At 34.5% G+C, this 23081-nt stretch overlaps 4 protein-coding genes across 8 annotated transcripts; 2 read left to right on the top strand and 2 right to left on the bottom strand.

Moving 5' to 3' along the window:
- Positions 1–287: 287 nt before the first annotated feature.
- Positions 288–3198, bottom strand: LOC130728222 (NAD(P)H-quinone oxidoreductase subunit S, chloroplastic-like). Its single transcript, XM_057579610.1, has one exon. It carries the CDS (start codon positions 3106–3108, stop codon positions 2677–2679), a length of 432 nt encoding a protein of 143 aa, XP_057435593.1. The 5' UTR covers positions 3109–3198; the 3' UTR covers positions 288–2676.
- Positions 3199–4137: 939 nt separating this feature from the next.
- Positions 4138–8475, bottom strand: LOC130728220 (uncharacterized). 3 transcript variants are annotated; one of them, XM_057579608.1, is made up of 7 exons: positions 8174–8475; positions 7437–7772; positions 7244–7337; positions 6611–6732; positions 6304–6453; positions 4899–4991; positions 4138–4485 (listed from the first exon to the last, which is right to left on the bottom strand). In XM_057579608.1, the coding sequence occupies exons 2-7, from the start codon at positions 7755–7757 to the stop codon at positions 4435–4437; spliced, it is 831 nt and encodes a 276-aa protein (XP_057435591.1). In that variant the 5' UTR covers positions 7758–7772; positions 8174–8475; the 3' UTR covers positions 4138–4434. The 3 variants fall into 3 exon arrangements, with proteins under 3 accessions (XP_057435591.1, XP_057435590.1, XP_057435592.1); XM_057579607.1 differs by having other exon boundaries at positions 8267–8475; XM_057579609.1 differs by having other exon boundaries at positions 7437–7765; positions 8267–8475.
- A 1140-nt stretch (positions 8476–9615) lies between these two features.
- Positions 9616–14574, top strand: LOC130728219 (digalactosyldiacylglycerol synthase 2, chloroplastic). Of its 3 annotated transcripts, XM_057579606.1 has the most exons (6): positions 9616–9806; positions 9894–9946; positions 10612–10940; positions 11522–11788; positions 13030–13379; positions 13872–14574. In XM_057579606.1, the coding sequence occupies exons 3-6, from the start codon at positions 10659–10661 to the stop codon at positions 14362–14364; spliced, it is 1392 nt and encodes a 463-aa protein (XP_057435589.1). In that variant the 5' UTR covers positions 9616–9806; positions 9894–9946; positions 10612–10658; the 3' UTR covers positions 14365–14574. The 3 variants fall into 3 exon arrangements, with proteins under 3 accessions (XP_057435589.1, XP_057435588.1, XP_057435587.1); XM_057579605.1 differs by lacking the exon at positions 9894–9946 and having other exon boundaries at positions 10551–10940; XM_057579604.1 differs by lacking the exon at positions 9894–9946 and having other exon boundaries at positions 9617–9806.
- A 2123-nt stretch (positions 14575–16697) lies between these two features.
- On the top strand, positions 16698–19945 carry LOC130732308 (uncharacterized). The gene is made up of 4 exons (XM_057584382.1): positions 16698–16885; positions 18609–18707; positions 19166–19276; positions 19702–19945. Exons 1-4 carry the CDS (start codon positions 16814–16816, stop codon positions 19795–19797), a joined length of 378 nt encoding a protein of 125 aa, XP_057440365.1. The 5' UTR covers positions 16698–16813; the 3' UTR covers positions 19798–19945.
- The last annotated feature ends 3136 nt before the right edge of the window (positions 19946–23081 follow it).

Here is a 23081-nt window from a genome sequence, read left to right as displayed (position 1 = left end):
CTTTGTTTGGTAGCTTTCTTGGGGTCTGATTGTTTTATTGACTTTGTTTTTGGCTTGGTGGGTGTTTGGTCTTGCAGACTTTTGAGTTTTTGTTTTACCGTGGATGTGTTTGGAAATATGTTCCTTTTGACGGAAGTTAAGAAAATCAACTTTAATTTTATGCTCTTTTTGGCAACACGTAGCCGATAAATTAGTTGAAAACTGAAAACTTATAAATAGCTAGAAACTATAAAAGGTGTTTGGCAAAATTAGTTCTTGAACAAATTAAAATTGTAAAAACATAAAGGAACATAATTGTATGATAATTTTTATATTTAGCATTACTTTATCTACACATCATCCATCTATATTATACAAATTTCTTTCTGTTGCATTTGGAAATCTAAAGACAAACTAAACAAACAAGTCACAGTAAAGAAAATAAATATCATTGGAATGAGTAAACTTCCAAACACGAAGTGGAGAGGACGAGGAGAGTCCTCTCCAGTAGTTTTCCCAACCAAAGCATCTGCAACCATGTTAGGGTCTCTAGGGATATGAGACGAGGAAACATACAAACTCCAATGCAGCATACTCCTAACTCAGAGAATCACATCTCCCAACCAATTAAGTACTAACATCAGGATTACTCGTAAGGAGACTTAAAGCAACTAGATTCACACTTAAAACTCAAGTCCTAAGCATGTTGTAAACCCACCTCCACTATAAGTAGCTCAACACGAAAAGAATCTTCATTGCAAGAGGTGTCAGATACCATCTCCCATCCTAACCACACAGAACAACTCCAACCTCATTTGTTGTTAAATAAAGATCAAACTGCCATCCACATTCAAATGAATATCACATAGACGTACGCCTCTAGCACTATGAAAAAGCGCTCACTCATTCCCCAACGCCTGAAATCATAACCAAAAACTAAAATCTACCTTAAAACAAAATCAACAGGTCAAACATGAGTATGAATTATATAGCTGTTACGTATTTCCAAATCCACCAAAGAATTGCAACCACAAGAATATAATTTTGTTGAAATTGAGCATAAAACCAATCATGAGAAGAAACATTATCAAGAATAACCGTGAGTTTGGACCTGATGTGAGCTCACGCATATCAGGAAGAAGGGCACTGGTGAAAAATGTGATCAAAATCCTTTGTATAAACAGCACACCTGTTACACGTTATGCTTGCTCTAAGATTACATCGTTATCTCCTTAAATTAGTAGGTAAAACATCCTTACCAATAAGAAAAAAATTGAACTTTCTCAAATCCACTAGACCTTTATATCAGTTGCAAAAACCTCAAAGATTGTCTACTGTCTACCATATTCAGTAAACAACCATAGCATATGCTATAAGCATATGCTGAAGCAGTAGCTTACTAAAGAAACATCGGACACGTTTCAACATTTTGTGGTGACCAAGAGGATATGGACAACTTGGAAAGTTTCATAGGAGTTGGATTCTAAACCGAACTTTCAAATTAGGACAACTTTGCTCTTGTCCATTTCATTCACTCACATCCTCAGAATAATAGATAGGAATTAGGAAACCATTACTAAATCCTAAACTTTCATGTCAGCTCTAATATTGCACAGAGAAACTATATATACACAATTGTTTATACAAATATTGGTATAAAAATGTAAGAGAAAAAAGAGTCAAATATGAAATGTGATGGTTGAGATGATAAAGAGAGTTGAGGAAGAAAAATGCTTTTATAGAAAGTTGTATAAAATTGATTTATGAATAATTGAGCTCTTACCTTCAAGTTCATAAGCTTCAACATAGGAGGGAAGATCTCTTTTCATTGGCTAGAAAGAACTCGTGTCCAAATGCAATTTTGTTGTGTGGCTAATCTGGAGCATCTAATCAAGCACATGTACTGAAGAAGGCACATTCTTTTTCTGTGGCTATGATTCATCAAAATTGACCAATTTTTTTTGTCTCATTTTATGTTTAAAATTCAGTCTGATATTTCTAATTGTAAATTTAAGTATAAGTTATCTAAATTTTTCTATTCCCATTTTCAAGTGTGCCAAATTGATTATATTGGCAACAACAATGGAAAGAACACAGTCCTGAAACATAAAATTATGATTAAGAGTAAATTTACATCAAATATTCTAGAAAATCAATTAAATTAGTCGCAGAAAACCATGACATAACTCTCTTTTTTTCCTTGAATGATACCTGTTTCTAAATCAAAATGGTCCAATTGTTCACAAGATGATGTGCAATACCAAAGACCAATTTGCATACAATGAACCAGAATTATCCTTTGAATACTATTTTGACGCTGTTAATCTTTTGACCAAATTGAATAAATTTCATATAATCTACTCATTAAAATCATGAAGATACTCCATGGACTAGGAACAATGATATAAGAAACTACAAAAAAAAAGGTATTTGTATTACAGAATTTGAACTTTGAAACTGAGAGACAACTTGCATACATTGAATTGTTAATTAAACCACATATAGATTTAAAATGTAACAGTTTAAGTAACACTCATTGAAGTGAAGGGTTGAGTCTCATCAGAATGAAGATCAGAGGAAGAGAAAGAAAACCTCAAAGTTTGAATTGTCAGAGAAATCAGAATGGAAGACTTTGCATTCTTTTGATTGTTCTCCATGGCTTTGGCTTCTTTCAAAGTGAAGGGTTGAGAAAAATTCCTATTTAGGGAGAGGTGGATTTTCTTCAATGAACTTCTTCAACCCTTTCTCACCACCAGGGAACCCCCCAGTCAAACCCATCATTTCTTTCTCAAAAGCATCTTCTGCAACTGCAACAACACTGCCATCACTATTCAGCTGTTCTTGCTCTTCACCACTTGATTCTGGCGGCGGCGGCAGCGGGTGGTCATCAACAACAACTTGCCTTTCCAGCTCTTGTTGAAGGCCTTTTTCTCCATTGCAGAGTCCTCTGCCTCCCATGATTTCCATTATGTTGAACTTGGCATGTAACTCAGAAGTTTGTTTTCTTTGATGTGATGTGGAGGGTTGTTTCAGAGGAAAGTGATGATGAGTACAGTGGTAATCTTGGCCTAGGAACTGGGATCTCAGAAGAGAACCATGCAGGCCATGGAGAGTAGCAAAAGAAGCCATTTTTAACTATTTGATATGCAGAGGACAAAGAATATTAATGAGAAGTGCAGAGAGAAAAGTGTTACTGTTCTAATTCTGAAGATATAATGGGTATTGGATATATAGGATAGCCTTGTTTGTGAAGAAAATTCAATGAATAGATTGGTCATTTAATTGTAACCACAAATTAATAGCGTCCATAGTACACACACTAGATGGATGTCATCAAATTTGATTCATCCTTTGTACCAAAAATAACTTAATTCATTCACACCTCAATTTGTTTCCATATCTTTTCAATTCCACTATGTTTCTATCTATTTCTTCTTTTCCAATCATATCACTCATTGCATCTCATGAAAAATACTCTTATTGGAGTAACAATACTCTCTTTTTAGCACTCTTTTCAACACTCTTATTGATTGATTAAAATTCAAGTGAGGTCCACTAAAAATATGAGACCCACATAAATTTAAACTACTCCCTCCGTCCCTAATTATAAGCTAACATTGAGACTTTTTTTGTGTCACTAAATATAAGCTAACCTTGCAAAAGTTAATATTTCTTTCCATATTCACCCTTGCATTTATTGGTAGTGGAGCACCACCATTAGTAGTACAATGATGAAAAAGTGTTATCATAAATAGGGGTAAACATAGAAAGTTGTACATTTTTTTTGAAAACCAATGCATCAATTAAGGCTTTCTTAATAAGTGTGATTTTTACAACTTTAGCTTATAATTAAGGACGGAGGGAGTACTAATTAATGAAAGAGTGTTGGAAAGAGAGTTACTACTCCACGTCTCATACACCAATTTATTCACACCCCATTTGTTTCCATCAAATGAGCTAAGATATAAAAAAAGGTTTAATGAATTTATTCACGAAAAAAATTGGAGTAACACCTAGTGTATTGAAAATGATAGAATCTGGCTAAAGTTGGTTTGATCATACCAAGAAGAAGAAAAACCAATAAAGGCTTTGGGCACAGAAATAAATCAAAGGAATATACAGTTTGACAGGGATAAAAAATGGAAGACAATAGAAAACTATAAAAACAATATATGTAGAATCTACTGTCCTCAGCCAGCACATACTATACAGTCAATTAAAAGGGTGACTCAATAGCACCAGGATAGTTACAACATCATTTCATCTTTCCATAGATATAAACAAGGTACAACTAATTTATATTGATTCTAAAACCAGAATCAATTATGGGGAGAAGCTTCTATGAGTAGCTCCTAAGTTCCAATATTGATTCAAAAGACACAGAAGCTGATCCAGACATGCTGTTAGAAACTCCTTTCAATTCAATTCTTGACACGCTGACCATGGTTCTATACTTCACCTGCTGGCGGGGGAAGCATGTGACTTCTCAAAAAGCACCTCAAGTCTCTGGTCATGAATATAGAGCCAAAAAGGAAAGCAATTAAAGCATGAACGTAAATAATCAACAACTAAGTTAAATAGCACATTTCCTAGGCTTGCTGTTCTGTTGTGTATCTGTCAACAAAATACACTCATGCCTGATGAGGTGAAGGAATGAGACAACAAAAATCGATTCTATAGGACCATGTTGTGAATTTGGAGCTAGTTTTATTTTTTTGGATAAGCGTGAATTTGGAGCTAGTAAAGGGTCGATGAATAACATAAATTTTTCTAAAGATACACAAATATGGTCTGAGCCCTAGAACAAGAGGAAACCATGAAAATGAGATGGTGTTTCCATTTATTTGAGAGAGGAAAAAAAATTATAAGTTCTTCAATTGAATCCATGCTTTATAAAGAGAAGATATTCAGATACAGACCTTTACTGATTTATTGACTTCCTCAAGCTTATGAAGAAGCAATCCTCCGGCAACTCTGCGTTCTAGTGAAGAAGCACGCGGTGAGCCTGTCATCTGCAGATGAGAGTAAAACAGGTTTAGATGACAGAAATTCAAGCAATGCATTTGATACTATTGTTATCTCTTGATGGCATGACATTGAACAGGAACCAAACATAATTTTCTCTATTTTCTGAGAAAAGAAAATGCAAGCTATCATTCTTAGGTCCAAGAATAAAATCTGCTGCAAAATTTCATTTTTGTCAAAGTTGATCAACAAAACTAAAATCTACTCGTACTCAACTTTATAGGATTTTTAGAACAATTAAATAGCAGTGTGAATATATTACTGTCCTCCAATATTTTTAAAATTCTAACTCTGCATTTTCTCTTCTTGGTAGATGCATATTTATTGCTTTCTTTTTTATAAGAATATATGTCCATAGATCCGGGACTACTTTTTGTGCCTCTCAAGAACGATATCAAAAGAAGATTTATCCTACGATGCCAAGCAAATAAAAAGATCAAAGTCTACGATTGTATCAGTTTTCATGGGCCACAATGATCTAAACTCCCAACCTAGCCTAACATATTTGCCAATTGATTAGTCAATAATTCCAATTTGCTTTCCTTGTAACTTCCACAATAAAACAGCTTTTTCTTTTCAGGGCAATATTTGAAGTTCCTGATGCCAAAATGAGAATGGAACACACCTAACTCTGTAAAACTCAGAAGCTTGAGGCCAGGAATGCTTGTATGCACCAAAAAATGAAATAAGACATGATATTGCTAGAAACAACTTCTAGCACTTGAATTCCTAAATTGTATTGCTACGTTCAGAAACTCTGAAAACTTGTAGTGAAACTTCAACCTTCAATGTAACCTACAAAACTCTAATTCAAACACCGACAAATAAACATAAGCCTGCTTCTTACAAAGACCACTACAAGGCTATAAATCTTTCTAGGCCAAAGATGCAATACCTATCAGCTCAAGCGCGTACGGCTCTCGGTGATAATATAAACTAACTACCCCAAAACTAATTCAATCTATGATATGTGTGTGAGTGAGTGGTCAGGATCTTTTGATACTAGGTGTAAGCTTTGGCATATGAACCTTTTATTAAGTTTTTATATATGATAGATATTATCAGTCCAAATTTTGATTGAAAGTTCTCATGAAGTAGACAAAGAGTGTGTTTCGATACGGGCTTATTGGAGTTTGTCAACTATTAAATGTACTAAATAAGCTCCAATAAGTGTTCTTTGGTTTGCATCCAAAGAGGTACAAAGTTTACAAAATCTCATAGAATTTAAAAACTAATTCAATCTCTTCAGTTATTACGGGTGAGTCTTTTTAGGATGCATGGTAGGGGTTCTACTGTTACCTTTCGACTTTTTGACGGTGATCTGAAAACAACTGATCCCTCAGTTGTTGTTGGCAAACGAGCAATGTTTTCCACGTCTATGCTTGGAGCAGTAGGCATCCCAATTTTACCAACATCTTGTGAGATCTTTGAAGCTTCTGTTATGATCACCTAAAAATCAATTGCATTATTCGAAGATGATGACATCCTCTTCGTTAGTACTTACTTCTTAGTAGTATAATGTTAAAGAACCACTATGCTGTTGAATATTAACATCTCAATCACCTTAAATATAAAGAATCATATTAAGAAATATATATTGTTTCACCTTTCTCAAATGATCAGGGTCAGAAATTCCTTGAACTTGTATTTCATCTACAGGAGCAGCCTTTCCACGAGCAATACTTTCAATTCGAAATGTATGAATGCCATAAATAGACTGCACACAACCTGGCAAAAGAAATGGGGAAATCTAGTCAAATGAAAAGAATAAAGACATAATGAACATCATAAGGTAAGGTTTCCATCACAAGATAAAGGCCCCGTTTGGAAACACAGCTTAATTAAGCGCTTATGGTCATAAGGGCTTATGTCATAAGCGCTTATTCATAAGCTATTTTAAAATACTTATTGAAATAAATTGAAAATAAGCTATATATAAGCATAAGCTTTTTTTCATAAGCTATCCTGAATAGCTTATGGAAATAAGCTCAAAGCAGCTTATGGTAGGCCATAAGTTGTTTTGCATAAGCTCTCCCAAACACTGACATAAGAGCTTATGCTATCAGATAAGCTCAAATAAGCTCTTCCAAACGGGGCCAAAATGTGCTTTGTTATGTTTATCTGGTCAAAGCTATTAATTTTTAGCCACCACCCTTTGGGCTTTTTAGCCACATACATACACACATACATAGATAATATCAATCACAAGAAAACAGTCTGGTAAGGCCTGCATCAGTACCTTGTTCAATAATAATATCAATCACCAGAGAAAGAGGCACCTGCCTCTCAATGGTCACGGTTCCCCAAAAAGGTATAAATGAAGGCCTTGACACCTTAACCACAGGAGAAAGGGAAGAAAAAATCACTTCTCATATTCAAAACTCATAATACAACATCATGAATCATGATCATGCAGAATAATCTATATATACCTTGTAAACTATTTCACTATGTGTAACATATAATCTGCGAGAAGAAAAATCCTTTTTAAGCACATATCTCCTAATGGGCAGGTAAAGCAACATTATAAAGCCAACTCCCCAAGCTAAAACCAGCAGCAACGATATAGAAAGCCATATGACCGTATCATATTTGATGCTATTTCTAGCGAGTTCTTCAAAGGACGCGGAATAAAGTATCTGTTCCAAACAATCTTCCTCTTCATCGTCACCTAAGTCAGATACGGGGTCTGCAAGTAATTGACCCTTCGATGATCTCAGCTCTGAAAGTCCATCAGTGTGACCACTCAACATCTCTTCCACTGCAAACTAGTCAAGAAGAAAGGTACACAAATAATAATATTAGCTCCAAGAGAACTATAAAACCCCTTATCCTAGTGCAGAAGGCTATCAGATTGATCTAAAAAACAGTTATTGCAGAGCATGCTCATATGGATTGAACTGAATCTCATAACACAGAAAACTCTAATCTCCAAAACATGTTGCAGTGTTTTCAAATGCATTTATATCTAAAAAATGCAAAAACCTATTCAATAGCAGTAGCAACAGGAAAACAGGGTGAAAGAATTCAAACAAACATCAACATAGAAAACCAATGATCACCTTATCACATTCTCTGAAGCACAAATTCAAACAGGTATCAAGTATTCTACTTTACCAAACAGCAGAATAGGAAGAGAAACGCAACAAAACAAAACAAAACTCGGTACCCATTTACTTGAGGACCCTTTTGAGAACTTGCCATGAGGATTGAAGGAAACGGAACAGGATCATAAAATCTAAGACAAAGGTGAAACCTTTACCTCGTACTTCGGAGAAATGTGTTGAAATGGTTTGATGGGTATGCGAATTGGACCAGAAAAATGGTGGTTTCAGTGGACTTATTCCCAGTTGTATGTGAAGTGGGAAAAAAAAAGCAGGAAAAGGCACCAAACGTTCAATTCAAAGAGTGGTTGTTGCTTTGCTTCTACTAGTTTCCACTTTCTACATAACTCGCATGTGGTCAAATGCAGGAGGTTTTTGTTGAAGTTTTCTATTTTACTCTCTGCAGAATTTTTTTTCTCATTTAACAATTTATTTTAAGAAAATGACATAATTTAATTTTTAAAAAAATATAAAAACGAACAAAGTATTTACCGTCGGTAGTGATGAGACTAATCATCCGAGACTCGTAGAGTATGTTAAGTGGGTAGGTGTCTCATAACAAATCATTCCACATACACGCCTAAGGATCAAACCTTGAATTAAATGCTTAAGAAGTTCAGCTATCAATCATCTATGCTACATTTTCTTAGTTAAAAAATATAATGAAATAATAATATTAAAATATTAATAAATCTATTAGATTTTTTATTTTTTAAAATACTATTATTTTAAAAGACCCGTGCGTTTGTTGGGCCTGAGTGTGTTTTCTGGGCAATGTCACAGGCTAATTTTGTTTTGTTAATGGTGGATGGTGCTTTTAGGAGTGGCTCTCATTGTATGGACATGGGAGGGCTTATTCGTGACCTGTTTGGGGCCTGGCTGCGTGGCTTTTATGCTAGCACTCTTGCCGAGAATCTAGCCTTGAAGATGGGGCTCTTGATGGTGTGGGAGATGAATTTTAGGTGTATCTTTTGTGGTTCACCTAATTTGGAGCTTGTGACCATGCTGCGAAAAAGCCGGTTTGATTATCATGTCTATGGTACTGCGATACTGAACTTGCATATTTTGCTCTCGCATGCTTGGAAAGTTCGTATTCAGCATGTGTCTCGCGAAGCTAATGCGCCTGCGGATTGTATGGCGGAAATTGACGTCGAGTCTTAGTGTGCTATGACGTGTTAGGTTTTCCCTCCAGCTTTAGTTTTACCCCATTGGTTGTCTTGTAGTTCTATTGTTTAATTTTTTTATTAAAAAAAATACTATTATTTAATTGATGATGAAAAACATTAGAAAAAGTGAATTAGTGGTAATTTGGGAAAATCAATATAAACTGAAGATAAATTGAATACTAATAACTAAAATTAACTATATTTTCTTTTGTGTGTGAGGAAGTTATTTGTTTTGTTTGGGGTTAAACCGATTCTGTTTTTCGAAATGAAAAAGATAATAGTATTTGTTTTTGGTAAAACAGACAAGTTTTTGTTTTGTTTTGTTTTGTTTTGAAAAGAGGTAGAATTACATTGGCTATTTTGTTCCTTCTTGGCGTGGATTGGTCCAAAACTCAACCCAGAATTTCGGAACTTGCGTACAAGTGAACGACACCATTTACTTCACACATTCCTTCTCCTCCTTCCATTCACTCTCCTCCCACAAACATGTCTCTGTTTCCTCTCTTCCCCCATTCTTGTTGATTCCTCAAAGGTTCGTTCTGTATCTATAAATTCTTGCCTTTATGCGTTTAATTGTATTCATTTGTTTATTTGCATCTTTTGTAATATCTATATGTAGAGTTTGAATCATGGGGTGTTCATGTTTGGGAAAAGGACAAGAAGGGCAAAAGGGTATGTGAGATTTGATTTGTTTTGCTAATTTGTCAAGTCTGGTTTTGTTGATGTTCGATGCATGATTGTTATTCATGATTATGGATGAATCTGGTCAACGTTGTCCATGGAAAAACTTCATAGTTGGTGCTAATTTGTGAAGTCCGTTTTTTTTCCTTCCCTGTTCATGTTTTTATCATGTTAAAACTTGGATCTTGCTAATCAGTGCAAGTGCACTGTACGTTTTTATTGAAAATACTTCATTCAATCTACTTGTTTCATTAAATACTACACTTTCTAATAAAAAAATTCCATTTTTGATTTCTTAGTAAGTGTCCTTAGGGCACCGGTAAGTGCATGTTTGGTTTGGCGTTAGAGTCAACGCAAACATGATTTCACGTATCTCAAGGTACCAACAGAGAAGCTAGAATTTGCCAGGTTGAGTTTAACATGGATCAGAGAAACATGATTTTGACATGTTGGCTTCAACGTGGAGTCGTGGATCCGCGTTGAGTTCAACGGGAATCTAAATGGGCACATGCATTTGTCTAAGTAGTACTTATGTGTAGTTGTGTACTTTAAGGATAAATTTAAGCTAATGTTTAGTTTTTATTCTTTATGGCAGTTAAAGCAACCATAGACCTATCCTCTAAAGCTGTATTTTGCTGGTGATTTTGATCTTCTAGGTAGTGCTGAAGGATGATAACATCTCACACTTAAAACTGCTAACCAGATGGGTAAGAAACAACATATTGCGATTTTTACTACTGCTAGCCTTCCATGGTTGACTGGAACAGCTGTGAACCCCCTATTTCGTGCTGCATATCTTTCCAAAGACGGGGAAAGAGATGTTACCTTGGTGATCCCTTGGTTGTCTTTGAAAGATCAAGCACTAGTATATCCCAACAATATTACATTTGCTTCTCCATCAGAGCATGAGAAATACATCCGCCAATGGCTTGAGGAGAGAGTTGGATTTACATCTGGTTTCAGCATAAAGTTTTATCCAGGAAAGGTGATAACTTCTCTCACTGTTTTTACATTTTCAATTAACAAGAAATATTGGAACTTTTGAAGCATGCGCACAAACGCACTTGCAGAAAGGAAGACCATTGTCTGTTTGGCCATCATGGAACCTTTTATTAATTATTTGAGCTTATCTTATAACATAGCACATAGGCAGATATTTGGTTAATCTTAAAAAAACAGCTTCTGACCTATCTTTAAGCTCTTTTGAGCTGATTTCAATAGGCTTATCTGCTTATGAACATCAGCGTAGGTGGAAGCTACGTATTACATAAACTCTCATGTGATAAACTTTTATTTAACATGCACTTAATTAAGTTGCTTACTCAAATGCGTCCTTAGTAAAACGGTTTGTTAATGGGGTCTTGCAACCTTAAGTTACTAAATGTTTTCCTATAACATACTTTGTCCATTGATTTGGGAGTTTATCAGTTTTTACAATTCTCCTATTTCTGTTTTAGTTAATTATCATTTACCTACAATTATGTGAGACCTGAGTGTTTTCCAATTGACATTATGATACCATTTATTATGTAAGTAGGGCTAATTTATGTTGTGCATATAATGTAGTTTTCTAGAGATAAAAGGAGCATTCTTGCTGTTGGCGATATATCAGAAGTTATCCCTGATAAAGAGGCAGATATTGCTGTTCTAGAGGAGCCCGAACACCTAACGTGGTTTCATCACGGGAAAAGATGGAAGACTAAATTCAGGCTAGTTATAGGAATTATTCACACAAATTATTTAGAATATGTGAAGAGAGAGAAGAATGGACAAATGCAAGCATTTCTGCTGAAATATCTAAACAATTGGGTTGTTGGTATATATTGTCACAAGGTAAGTTATTATATTTATATCCTCATGGCCAATATATATACTATGTTTACCTTGGCATACTGGCTTTTATTTCTGCAATTAAGAAAGCTAGAACTTAGAAATTTTCACATATTTTTTTATCTTCACCTGCAAAGATGAGTTAAATGGTCATCTTTTTAGTGGCATTGCTAACTATTAGATCAGAAGTTGGTGCTATTGAATGAATATTTTCTGGTTGTTGGCTTTTCAAAAAAAGATAGAATATTTTCTGGTTGTTTGGGATCTGCTTATCTTAGGTGTAAGTTTTATCATTAGGCGTTTAATAATCTTTTGTGGACGAATTTCATCAATCCAACCATAGGGCTGAAAATTTTCATTATATAGATCAAGTATACAAAATTCTATAGAATTTAAAAAATGCATCCCATATATAAAATGATTGAAATGGAGCAATGGACAATCTATGCTCCTATTTGGTGTGTTTGATCAGGCTGTAACGCATGTATTTTTTGAGAGGTTTCTTTAGTTCATAAACTGATTTGGGATAAGTTTAGGTGATTGACTTCTATTTTCAAATACCTTGGTCTTTATTAAGGTTTCGTTTATTGCAGCTTTGTTTCATTGAAGTTATCTCTCTCTCCCTCCTTCTTTGTTGTCATATTTTCCTTTCTAGCTATGTTGACCCTTACTCTCATCTTAATGAATTTCTTCTATAACGAAATAATGAAGACAACAGATCAGCTGAGCTATAAATTCATGGTATTCTACTTTGTCATAGTGTTTCATTAGTTAGCTTTAAATTTCGTAGTCAGTGCTTGCTTTTATTCTGGATGAATAGTTACAGTTCTTTTTATCAGGACTATGGTAGTGTTTGGTGGACAGGATAAAACAAAACACGAGTTCATATTTTGTTTTATGTTTGGTACATATCTAGAACAGAATAGGATGTCTTGTTTCATTGTGTTCTGTGCGAAACACTATATTAGTGCTCGCGCTAGGTTGGGTAAAAATAATATGCTTCGATGATGTTTATTTTGTGTGGGTGAAACCGACACCTCATCCAAAGATAACATGAAACTTTCTTTCCTATAGGTGACAGCTTTTCATTCTCAAGTTAGATTAGTAAATATCATTGTTATGTAAAATGAGACTCAGTTTTTATGATTAGTTGTGAAATTAATATTAACAGTTATCATAAACTTCCAATCTATATATGCTTGCTTCTCTTTGATACCTGGAATTGATTAGCTGTATAATCGTAGGTAATTAGACTCTCTGCGGCCACTCAAGATTACTCTGGGTCTATCGTCTGTAACGTTCATGGAGTTAATCCGAAATTCCTTGAGATTGGCAAGAAGAAAAGGGAGCAACAGCAGAATGGTGACCAGGCCTTTACTAAAGGTGCCTATTTTATTGGGAAGATGGTATGGAGCAAAGGCTACAAGGAGCTGCTCCACCTTTTTAAAAATCATCAAAAGGAATTATCTGCGCTTGAGGTTGATTTGTTTGGCAGTGGAGAGGATTCAGATGAAGTTCAAAAGGCTGCGAAAAAGTTGGAAATGGCAGTTAGAGTTCACCCAGCTAGAGATCATGCCGATGCTCTATTTCATGAGTAAGTTACATACTGGCTTTGCTCGCATAAATCATTTCGGTTCAATGCTTCGTTAAAGTGTGGTACATTATTTGGAAAAGAAAGAAAACGAAAATGGGAATTTTCATGTCTAATATTCAAATTGGAATTAATAGATCAAACACTAACACCATAAGATTTAAGAAAATAAACTTGCACATGAAATTTGCTGACAAATAAGAATATCTGATTCAGGTTTTTAAAGGGGATTATTTTGCAGGTTTTGTGAGGTTTGTCCACACCTTTCAGTATTTTGTATGGATTTGATGATAATCTCCTGTGGAACAAATGCCAACATGTTGTTATAAAATACAATTTTGCGTATTGAAAATATCAATTTTTAAGAAAAATACTTAGGTATATGTGAGAAACTGTCAATTTTACTTCTGCTTTCCTACATGCATTAGCTCTTTGACAATGTATTGATGGGAACGTGTGTATATTTACACTAACACTTTATTTTCGGCAACCCAGCTACAAATTATTTCTAAATCCAAGCACAACAGATGTGGTTTGCACAACAACAGCAGAAGCTTTAGCAATGGGAAAAATTGTTGTGTGTGCCAACCATTGCTCAAATGAATTTTTCAAGCAGTTCCCAAATTGTTGGACATTTGATGAAAGTAAAGGATTTGTTCAACTTATACTTAAGGCACTGGCTGAAGAGCCTGCACAGCTTACCGATGCTCAGAGACATGATCTTTCTTGGGAAGCCGCAACAGAACGGTTTCTTAAGGCCGCAGAGCTGGACAAGCCATTTGAGAAAAAATTGTCAAGAAGTACCTCAATCTATATGTCTACCTCACTAAATTTGCAGCAGACAGTAGACGATGCATCTGCATATGTACATCATGTAGCTTCTGGGTTTGAGATATCGCGGAGAATGTTTGGTGCTATTCCAGGTAGCTTGAAACCAGATGAAGAGCTAAGCAAGGAGCTTGGGTTGTCTGATTCTGGCAGGAAATAGGGTTAAACAAATGTGCAATTGGGATAATGCTGTGATATTTACATTTGTAGAAATTCTTATTAATTGTGTATGTTCAAATGCTATCTTTCTGATTAGACAAGGTTAAGAAAATGTGAAATTGGGATAATGCTGTGTGATATTAACATTTGTAGAAATTCTTATTATTTGTGTAGGTTCAAATGCTATCTTTCTGATTAGATATCTAAAGAAGGCATCTATGGTTAGCATCATGCATGTTCAAAACTAGCCTGTCTGAGGCAAAACCTTCTATGGCTGTAAATGTTGACAACATGCCTGTTTCATGATATCACTGTTGAATTTCAGATTCATTGAAGTAATGAGTTCAACTCAACCCCATTTCAATAACCACATCCCATTGAAACAATTGAGAAGTTGCAGTTGTTGGATGCTTTGAATCTAGAATTGACAAGTGACGATCGCAGCTATGGTTATGTTTCAATTTTATTTTGTTAAACCAGTGTTATTGTTACATTTTTTCGACCATGGGTCGACATCATTTATCCCTGACAGGAACATGTTCGAAAAGCAATATTGAATCAGTTTCAATAGCGTGCGAAAGTGGCGCTTTCGTGGTGGTGTGGTACGGAGGCCCCCTGCAACGACGAGCCTCTACCAGTTGTCGACAAGCTTCTGACTTTCTTCGGCTTCTTGCTCCAACTTCTTACTCCTCCTATTTTCTCCTTCATCCTCCTCATCCTTCTTCAGAGTAGCGGTCATCCCGCTATACGCTATACTGCTATAGCGTTTTTTTGAATATGAGGAAATCAAATAGAACACGTTTAGGTTTGCTATATTTTCAATAAAATTAATTTATTAACCAGATTCTCAACGTTTCAATTAGGTTAATTTATTAATTTGGATGATCAAACTGGTTAACAACTAGAGATTTGAAAATCATAGGATATCACCAACTAGAATATAACTAGGGAGATCAAAATCAATTACAATAATAACCTTAAGGATCTTTATCTTTACCAGCTTCTTTCTTTAAAATTGTTTTTCTTTATTTGCTTACAAATGATTTTTCACCACAAACCTTTTAATTTCCTAGACTATGAGTAACTCTGGAAGTTGGTACTTCATTCTTATTCCCTTGGGTTCGATAGCTGAAATTCTTCCATGTATTATTTTTGCGATAGAATACGCTTGCTCTTAAGCGGGATCTTAATGCAACAGATCTTTCCCTGTAAATAGATGTTCCTACAATGTAATAAGGGATGGCATTTGTAAACACCCTACATACCCCGCACTTATCGAAGGATTCAAAAGCTTACTCGAAGTCTCCAACCCCTTTCATTTCAAGCATTTTAATTCAGCTTGATTCTCTTTTTACAATTTCTATTTTTCACATCTTATTTTTCACTGCATTTTATGTTAACAATTTACTTTTCACTTGTTAAAATTGTGATGTGATATCAATTACGCAAATGTTGAAGAATCCAGAGGAACTCTAAAAAGGGAAATTAGAAAGAAAAAAATTATCCTTAACAAAAGGAAATAATCAATATTTGAGTTGAGAACATCTACATCTTAGTGGGACCAAACTCTCCTAGTAGAGATTTTTTTCAGTACGCAATACTCCAACTTAAGACATTGCTTAAAAAGAATCAAACATATACCACTAGAATCAATCACCTTTTGATAGTAAAGTAGTTATGTCTCTTTTTTGTCAACAGGAGCTATGGTTTGAAAGTAACTTAATTCAGCCCACAATTTTCCCTTTAGCCCAGTTCACTTTACTCTCTATTAACTTGATTTTTTAGGGACTTTTGTATGACTTTTAGGGTTTTTACTTCATTTTTTTTTGTTGGGTGTGTTAGCTTGGTGCTCGAATGTGCGTGTTTGTTCTTAATTGTTTTTATGTATCTACATTACAGTAACATTCCTTAAGATTTATTCTCACATGTTGCAAGTGTCATTAGGCTATCCTTTGGATTTGATTAAAAAAAAATTAGTTGGTCCGAACGACCAAGACAAACATCTCGAAAACTAACTACACAAGAACCTAACACGGGTTAAAAACTCTCATTATTGCATGTTCCATACTTTATAAAAATTACAAATTGCATGTTCCATACTTTATAAAAATTACAAATAATAAAGGTATTATAGAATACCTTAATTCATCTCTTTCCTTCTCTCTTCCTCATACTAGCATACTAGAATCGAACCCTTGACATGGAGAAGAATGTTTAATTCAACTACCATGTGGGCCAATATTGCTAGTGCTAATATCTTACAAATTTTATTTTATAACATCACCTTCATACTATTTGACATTCACATGCATGCATCTCTTGACTTTGCATTGTGAATGAAAAAGTGTTACTCGCCACCCCATTTGTGTATTTACCATGTTTGAAGCATAAAGTTGTAATCTTTGATACACTTGGATTGCGTATTCTTGTCTTGTGTTTCAGACAGCAACATGGAAGCCTTTGAACATCATCAACCTGAGTTGAAATTGCCACCCGAATGGTTCCATGATCCTTTAGCCAAGGTGAGTTTTTTCTTCATTCAATCAATTTCTACTGTAACTCAATTACTGGGTCTGTTTTAATTTCAAGATTTGGGATCTGAGTTATGGAGAGGGTTTAAATTTTCTCCCTTTTAACTTCGATCCATTTTTCTGTTGTCTGCTAGATTGTTTTCCTCTTCAATCTGCTGAGTGCACTTCATAAATGGGGTTTTCTGTAACCTTTGCTTATATGGAATGGAATTTTCAATCTATGTGAATTTAATGCTAAAATCTATCCATCAATTCTGCTGCTTCTTTGATATGAATCTATGATTGCTAATTGCTAATTGCTAGTCTCTTTTACCTCATCAGTTGGAATGGCATTTCAAAGTTGTAATAATGTTCTTAATCTTTAACATAATTTAGAATTGTTGCTGTATTTTCCCATTGTCAGTGCTTCTTGCTGATGAAAGGAATTGATGTCTGTTTGGTTGGATGGATAACTAGTAATCAGGATTGTATGTCTGATGATTTGTTTGGTTTGATAGTTTAAATTGTCATTTTCTTTATTCTGTTATTGATTTGTTGTTCTGGGATAAGTTTTATGCGGTAGCCCGGGGCGTAGGGCGTTGATGAGGGTGCTTTACCCTTAGCTGATTCCTAGCTCTAGCTTCCCAGCTGAAAAAGTGAACAACTCTCTTCCTTTCTTCTCTCAAAGAATGTTGGTGCGTTTTGTGGGTTCTTAGGCTTCACACTTCATCCTCTATGTAGCTAAGCAATATATACACAATAAGAGGTTGAAGTGTTAGTATTTAGTGAACTGCATAACTGACTTCCTAACTATCTGAAACAAACTCTAACTAACACTATTACATTGCATACTCTAATACCCTCCTGTATAAGGTAGGCCGAGAGATATATAATCTTTTACTTTCCTAATGCATGGTAACACAATATGAAAGTAGAAGGCAATAAATGTAAGAGAAAGACATTTTGATGAGACTTCTTACCACCTGGTCTAATGATAGTGGTAAAATATGTGACAAGGTTGTGATTTTTGTTTAAACTTAGCCTGGGGTGGAAGTATGTCAGGAATGTTGTTTAGGACATGTTTTTCAATGTGCAACTTTTAGCTAGATGTGAACCCAGAAGGCCAGAACAAAACTGAAATAAAAGCCACAATGTACCATCATAATAACTAGACAAATTTCGATACGAACATGTTTCTAAGGAGCTGTATTCAAAAGTGTTAATAATTAATTGGAAGCCTTTCTTTTTGACATGGATCATACAAATATTGTAAGTTCTATTATATTTTCTATTAGTGTTCCAGATCTGTTGTCAAAAGCGGTCTTTACCATAGAGTATGATCCTTATTGTCCTCTACCTACTAATAAGATTTTTAATTTATTGATGGCTTCTTTGTTAAGTTTATCCATTTGAAATCCCATTGGGTCTGGTCAGAGTTATTGAAATCATTACTTGAACTGTGCTGAACACCTAGTTTTCTGGGTCCTCACATGAATCTTTTTTTGACTGGGTTCATTTGCTTGTTAATTTCCATGAAGGAGACTACTCTACTGATTGGTAAACATGAGTGCGCTTTTATTGTCAACTTGTAGAAGTTAAAAAGGAATTTCCTCAAGTAATGACTTTGTCTAACCATTTTTTGAAGTTTTGTTTTGATCATTTAATGTTAGTGGCACAACCTGTGAATTACACACACACACCCATTAAAATGACAACTTCGATATCACGATTGCAGTGTTACTCAAACTTGGACACATTGGACACTTTCTGCTATTCCGAGGAGTTGTTTTGCTTTGTAGATTCTCCTCCTCCAAATCCTCTACTGTTGAAAAATGTGAGTTTTCAGTTCACTCTCTTCATTGTTGAATCATTTTCTTTGTGCACCACTACCATAATAGTTATGCATGAGTGCTGTGTGTCCTTGTAATTACTCTGTATCTATAATTATTTTCCATCTGGCCTTGCTTGAAACAATTGTGAAATATTAAATGCAACAGACCATACTATAAAGATAGATAACCTATTGGGGAAAAAATTAATGGTTTATCAGAAAAAGAAGCTATGAGCAAGAAGCTGATTAATTTTGTATCTTTGAATGCTTTTATTTGTTTGTTAAAGACATTATAGAAAACTAATTAATGAATAAATGAATATAGGAGAGTATATGTTACTTGATTGTCATGTGTTATAACTTATAAGACTTTGATGATCCATCCTAAGAAGACTTGGAACATGCAGTGAGTTATTTTTTTTTTTTCTGAAAAATTGAAACTAAACGACTTGTGGTTGCAGGTTGATGACACTAATACGGTAAAGGTGGATAATTCACCTGAAACTGAGGAACCATCTGATGCTGTAGCCAAAGAAACTCCAGCATTGGAAACTGCTCCCGCTCCCGAAAAGGTGTGTTTAAAATTTTTCTTTCTATTTATTGTGTTTGTTAGATTTAGAAACCATTCATTTGCGTTCACCTAATAGCTTAACTTTTTGGATAATTGGTTCATCATATGGTGTCAAAGCCTCTGGAATCCAGTGGTTTAGGGTTGTACCTGCATTGCCCCATTCTTCTAAGTAAATGTTAAATATTAGTACAAAAGGTTGGGTTTTTTGAGTTTCGCATTTACCATACTGGAAACACTAGTTAGTAATGGATTGGAGATGATGAGAATCTTCTAAAATGAGAAGAATTTGTTCTAGTGTGAAACTTACCATAAAGAGGAGAGTGGATTTTTCTGAGGAAAAATAGCTTACAATGAATTTAGCACATGACATTGTTTGCAAGCATGGACTATTGTATAGATCTATAACATCTTATTCTCAATGTGTAGGCTGAAGTTCCTGTTTCTAAAGAAAGGAGGAAAACTCGATGCGGATTCTGTGGTGAAGAAGGACATAACCGACGATCATGTTCCCTTGAAACCTAGGCTGTTATCCTCATGAGAACAATGTCTTCATATTTCTATGAAATGAACCTTTCTATGCTTTTGGATGATTTATGCTTAGTGTTAAACTATTTCAGGTATTTTTGCCTCATCCTTTGGTAAACCATATTATACAAATGATGTTTAATTTTATGGTAAGAACATTCAGACTGAAGTCTGGTTTATGGTGATAATAGGTGGATGATCTTATAGTATCTTACTTAAAAAGCAAAATAAAGGTATTATAGAATACCTCTTTCTATCACCACCATTCCACCACCACCATGTACCAGCATTCGAACCTTGGATGTGGGGAACTTAAAGTTCCACAACTACCATACAGGCTAGAATGACTGGTGATGGTTGTTTGCAAGTTTTAATTTATAAAACAACAAAATGTATGGGGTGCGAACATTTCAATTGTTACACACATGTATTTCTTATGTCCTATTAAAAATTAATACTTGCTTAGTGCATTCAGCGTAACAAAAATTTAGATTATAAATAGTTGATAAATTATATAAATATTTTACTGTTTTGATCGACCCAAAAGATTTTTAATTAAGTGAACGTTAAGCTGGTCGGACAAAATGTCTAAGACAATAACTTGGGAGCTAAGTTGCATAACAACGTGACAAATGTCAAACTCCTTCATTATGCACGTATCATACTTTATAATTACATGTTTTTTCTGCACTATAAATTAAACATTATCATAATTCCTCTCACTTTATTCTTAAGAACTTATATAAAATTCTCTCATTGGTTTCTTGCTAACTTGAGCGTCAAAATGTCATTTACATGCACATCCTCCACCGTGGACTCTCTTTGGCCATGTGCTATCAATCACACTTATCACCGACTTGATCGGAGAATCACATTCCTTGAATTATGAAATAACAGTTATGATAAAACATTTCAATTGACAAATATATATTACTAGACATTAATATATATGCATTGTCGACATAAATAATTTTTACGCTAACATGCAATCACATTATGTCACATAAGACAGAGCGGTTATATTTTTTTTATTAATTAGATGCATGTGTGTAAAATTGTGTAGTGACTAATGTGTATAACCATTTTCTCATATTACAAGGGATTTTAAAGTATTGATCCTCGTTAAAAATGTGGTAAATGTGAATAGGATGACAATGACTAAGAAATTCAAAATATTTTTTCTTGATAAGTGTATTATTTAATAATAGAAATATCTTAAATAATATATTTTGATGAAATTTTTATAATTATTTATTTAATAAGTTTAAATTTAGAAATATGTAAATGTTTCTATAAATAATTTAAAATATTTAATATGAAACATTTATTTAATATCAACTTAAACCGCCTCCAATGATAGATCAAGTGGTAAGAATTTGATGACACATGAGTATGAGAGGGGAAAGTTCAGGATCCCTCTTTGGAGGGCGTAATTCATTTTTTCAATGTACAAAAAAATCTCAACTTAAACCAATTGGGTCCCGAAGGATAACTTAAGTGGTAAGAGTTGGTGGACATATGGATTGAGGAGGGAGATGTCTAGAGATCCACCATAGAGAACTGTAGTTTATCTTTCCGATGCGCCAAAGAAAAAACTTAAACTAATTGGGTTCGCATAACTGGTGATCTAAGCACCAATTTGCATTGTGATCTAACGACAGTCAACCTTACATGACTTTGGAGCTATCGTTTCGATAAGAAATCGCTGGTTGAGCTTCAAAAGCTAAAACCAAAGTTCTTGTGGCAATACCTGAAAACCAACAAGGGCAGGAAAAACATTTTTTGTTCAAGAAAATGTAGTTTATTGAAGGAAAAAACAATGAAGGACACTCAGTCTGTTACTCAAAATAAAGTCTGAACAAACAACTAAAAGAAAGACAAACCTAAAAGAGGAGCTCATCAGCAATAACACCCCCATAGGTAGTTTTCCCATGCCACAATTTGACTTGTGGCCCATAACATTTTGTTGATTGCTCAAAGTTAACAGTTCATAAACCCTGTTGATATTTATATTTAATTCTGACATTATATTCAAATTTAATAAAGCTGAAGAGACTTTATAAAAGACCTCTTGTCATTTTAATGGTGATTGCAAATAAGACTACCCAAGCGAAAAACAAACGGTCAAGGAATGTAGTCTTTCCACCCCGGCAAAGAAAACATAAGCAATCTTATAAGGAACGATAGATCTGGGCGGCAAACACATTAATAAGCCATCCAAAATAAAAATATATAGGAAAAAGAATGATTTAATGAGGACAAGAAAGTATAAATTCTATGTAACCAAAAAATATATATATTGGAAAAATGATGATTTAATGAAGACAAGAAAGTAGCAAAATAAAGGTATTTTGAAATACCTCATTTTCTCTCTTACTCTCTCTTCCTCTTATACTAGAATTGAACTCTCGACATGGAAGAAGTACCTTTCATTCAACTGCCATTGGGGCCAATATTGCTAGTGACAAATACTTACATGTTTTATTTTATAACATCCAAGTTTACACTGTTTGACATCACATGCATTTGTCAATTGTCATGCATCTCTTGACTTTGTGTTGGGGGAACCGACGAACAGTTGGCACCTCAGAAAGCCAGAGCAGAAACAAGATTCACACACTCCCAGGTTTGACAACATGGAAGGCTTTGAACATGTGTTGAAATTGCCCGCTAGCTGAATGGTTCCATGATCCAATGAATCAATTTGTCATCACTAGATTTTCTTTAACTCAATTACTGGGTGACTGGGTCTGTTCAATTTTAATGAACTTGGAATTAGGTTCTCTTATTCTCAGGGTTCTTAAGAGGAGTGGGAAATGTCTCTTACCAAATCAACCGTCCCTTCCCCTTTCTAGCATCCTATGCTAAGCATCAAAGGTAAGTCTGAACTCTGACTAGTCAGAAAACAAAACAAAACAAATGCCTAATTCACAGAACTAAATCTTGCCTGTTTTAAAGGATCTTGAGTGGCTAGGTTTGAATACATTATACTAGTAACAAATACGAGCTCTTGTCTATGTTTTCTCTAGGGCATATTAATACAATGTTAACCTATGAATCACACTTCTAGTTTTTTTATCCTAGAATTAATGCATTTTTGTTGAAAATACCAAACTTCTTAATGATCCCTTAAAACTATTGCTACAACTAGAGAATCTAATTCATTGGAAATACAGTATGAGTTTACCAATCTTTTGTTACAAGTTCAATTATCACAAGAAAATAAAATCAGCACATGTGAATTATCTTATCAGTTTTTGTTAATGTTTCTACATTGACCA

This window comes from Lotus japonicus, chromosome 1 (genome assembly GCF_012489685.1).
Source record: "Lotus japonicus ecotype B-129 chromosome 1, LjGifu_v1.2".
Classification (NCBI taxonomy): Eukaryota; Viridiplantae; Streptophyta; class Magnoliopsida; order Fabales; family Fabaceae; genus Lotus; species Lotus japonicus.
This window is presented reverse-complemented; position numbering and strand designations above follow the sequence as displayed.

Coding starts and splice junctions, on each gene's coding strand:
- LOC130732308 (XM_057584382.1), top strand. CDS start 16,814: ATGGAAGCCTTTGAACATCATCAACCTGAGTTGAAATTGCCACCCGAA. Junction 16,886..18,608: donor TCCATGATCCTTTAGCCAAG/GTGAGTTTTTTC, acceptor TCACGATTGCAG/TGTTACTCAAACTTGGACAC. Junction 18,708..19,165: donor ATCCTCTACTGTTGAAAAAT/GTGAGTTTTCAG, acceptor TTGTGGTTGCAG/GTTGATGACACTAATACGGT.
- LOC130728220 (XM_057579608.1), bottom strand. CDS start 7,757: ATGTTGAGTGGTCACACTGATGGACTTTCAGAGCTGAGATCATCGAAG. Junction 6,454..6,610: donor ACCCTGATCATTTGAGAAAG/GTGAAACAATAT, acceptor ATTGATTTTTAG/GTGATCATAACAGAAGCTTC. Junction 4,992..6,303: donor CACCGTCAAAAAGTCGAAAG/GTAACAGTAGAA, acceptor TCTCATCTGCAG/ATGACAGGCTCACCGCGTGC.
- LOC130728219 (XM_057579605.1), top strand. CDS start 10,659: ATGGGTAAGAAACAACATATTGCGATTTTTACTACTGCTAGCCTTCCA. Junction 10,941..11,521: donor TAAAGTTTTATCCAGGAAAG/GTGATAACTTCT, acceptor CATATAATGTAG/TTTTCTAGAGATAAAAGGAG. Junction 13,380..13,871: donor GCCGATGCTCTATTTCATGA/GTAAGTTACATA, acceptor TCGGCAACCCAG/CTACAAATTATTTCTAAATC.
- LOC130728222 (XM_057579610.1), bottom strand. CDS start 3,108: ATGGCTTCTTTTGCTACTCTCCATGGCCTGCATGGTTCTCTTCTGAGA.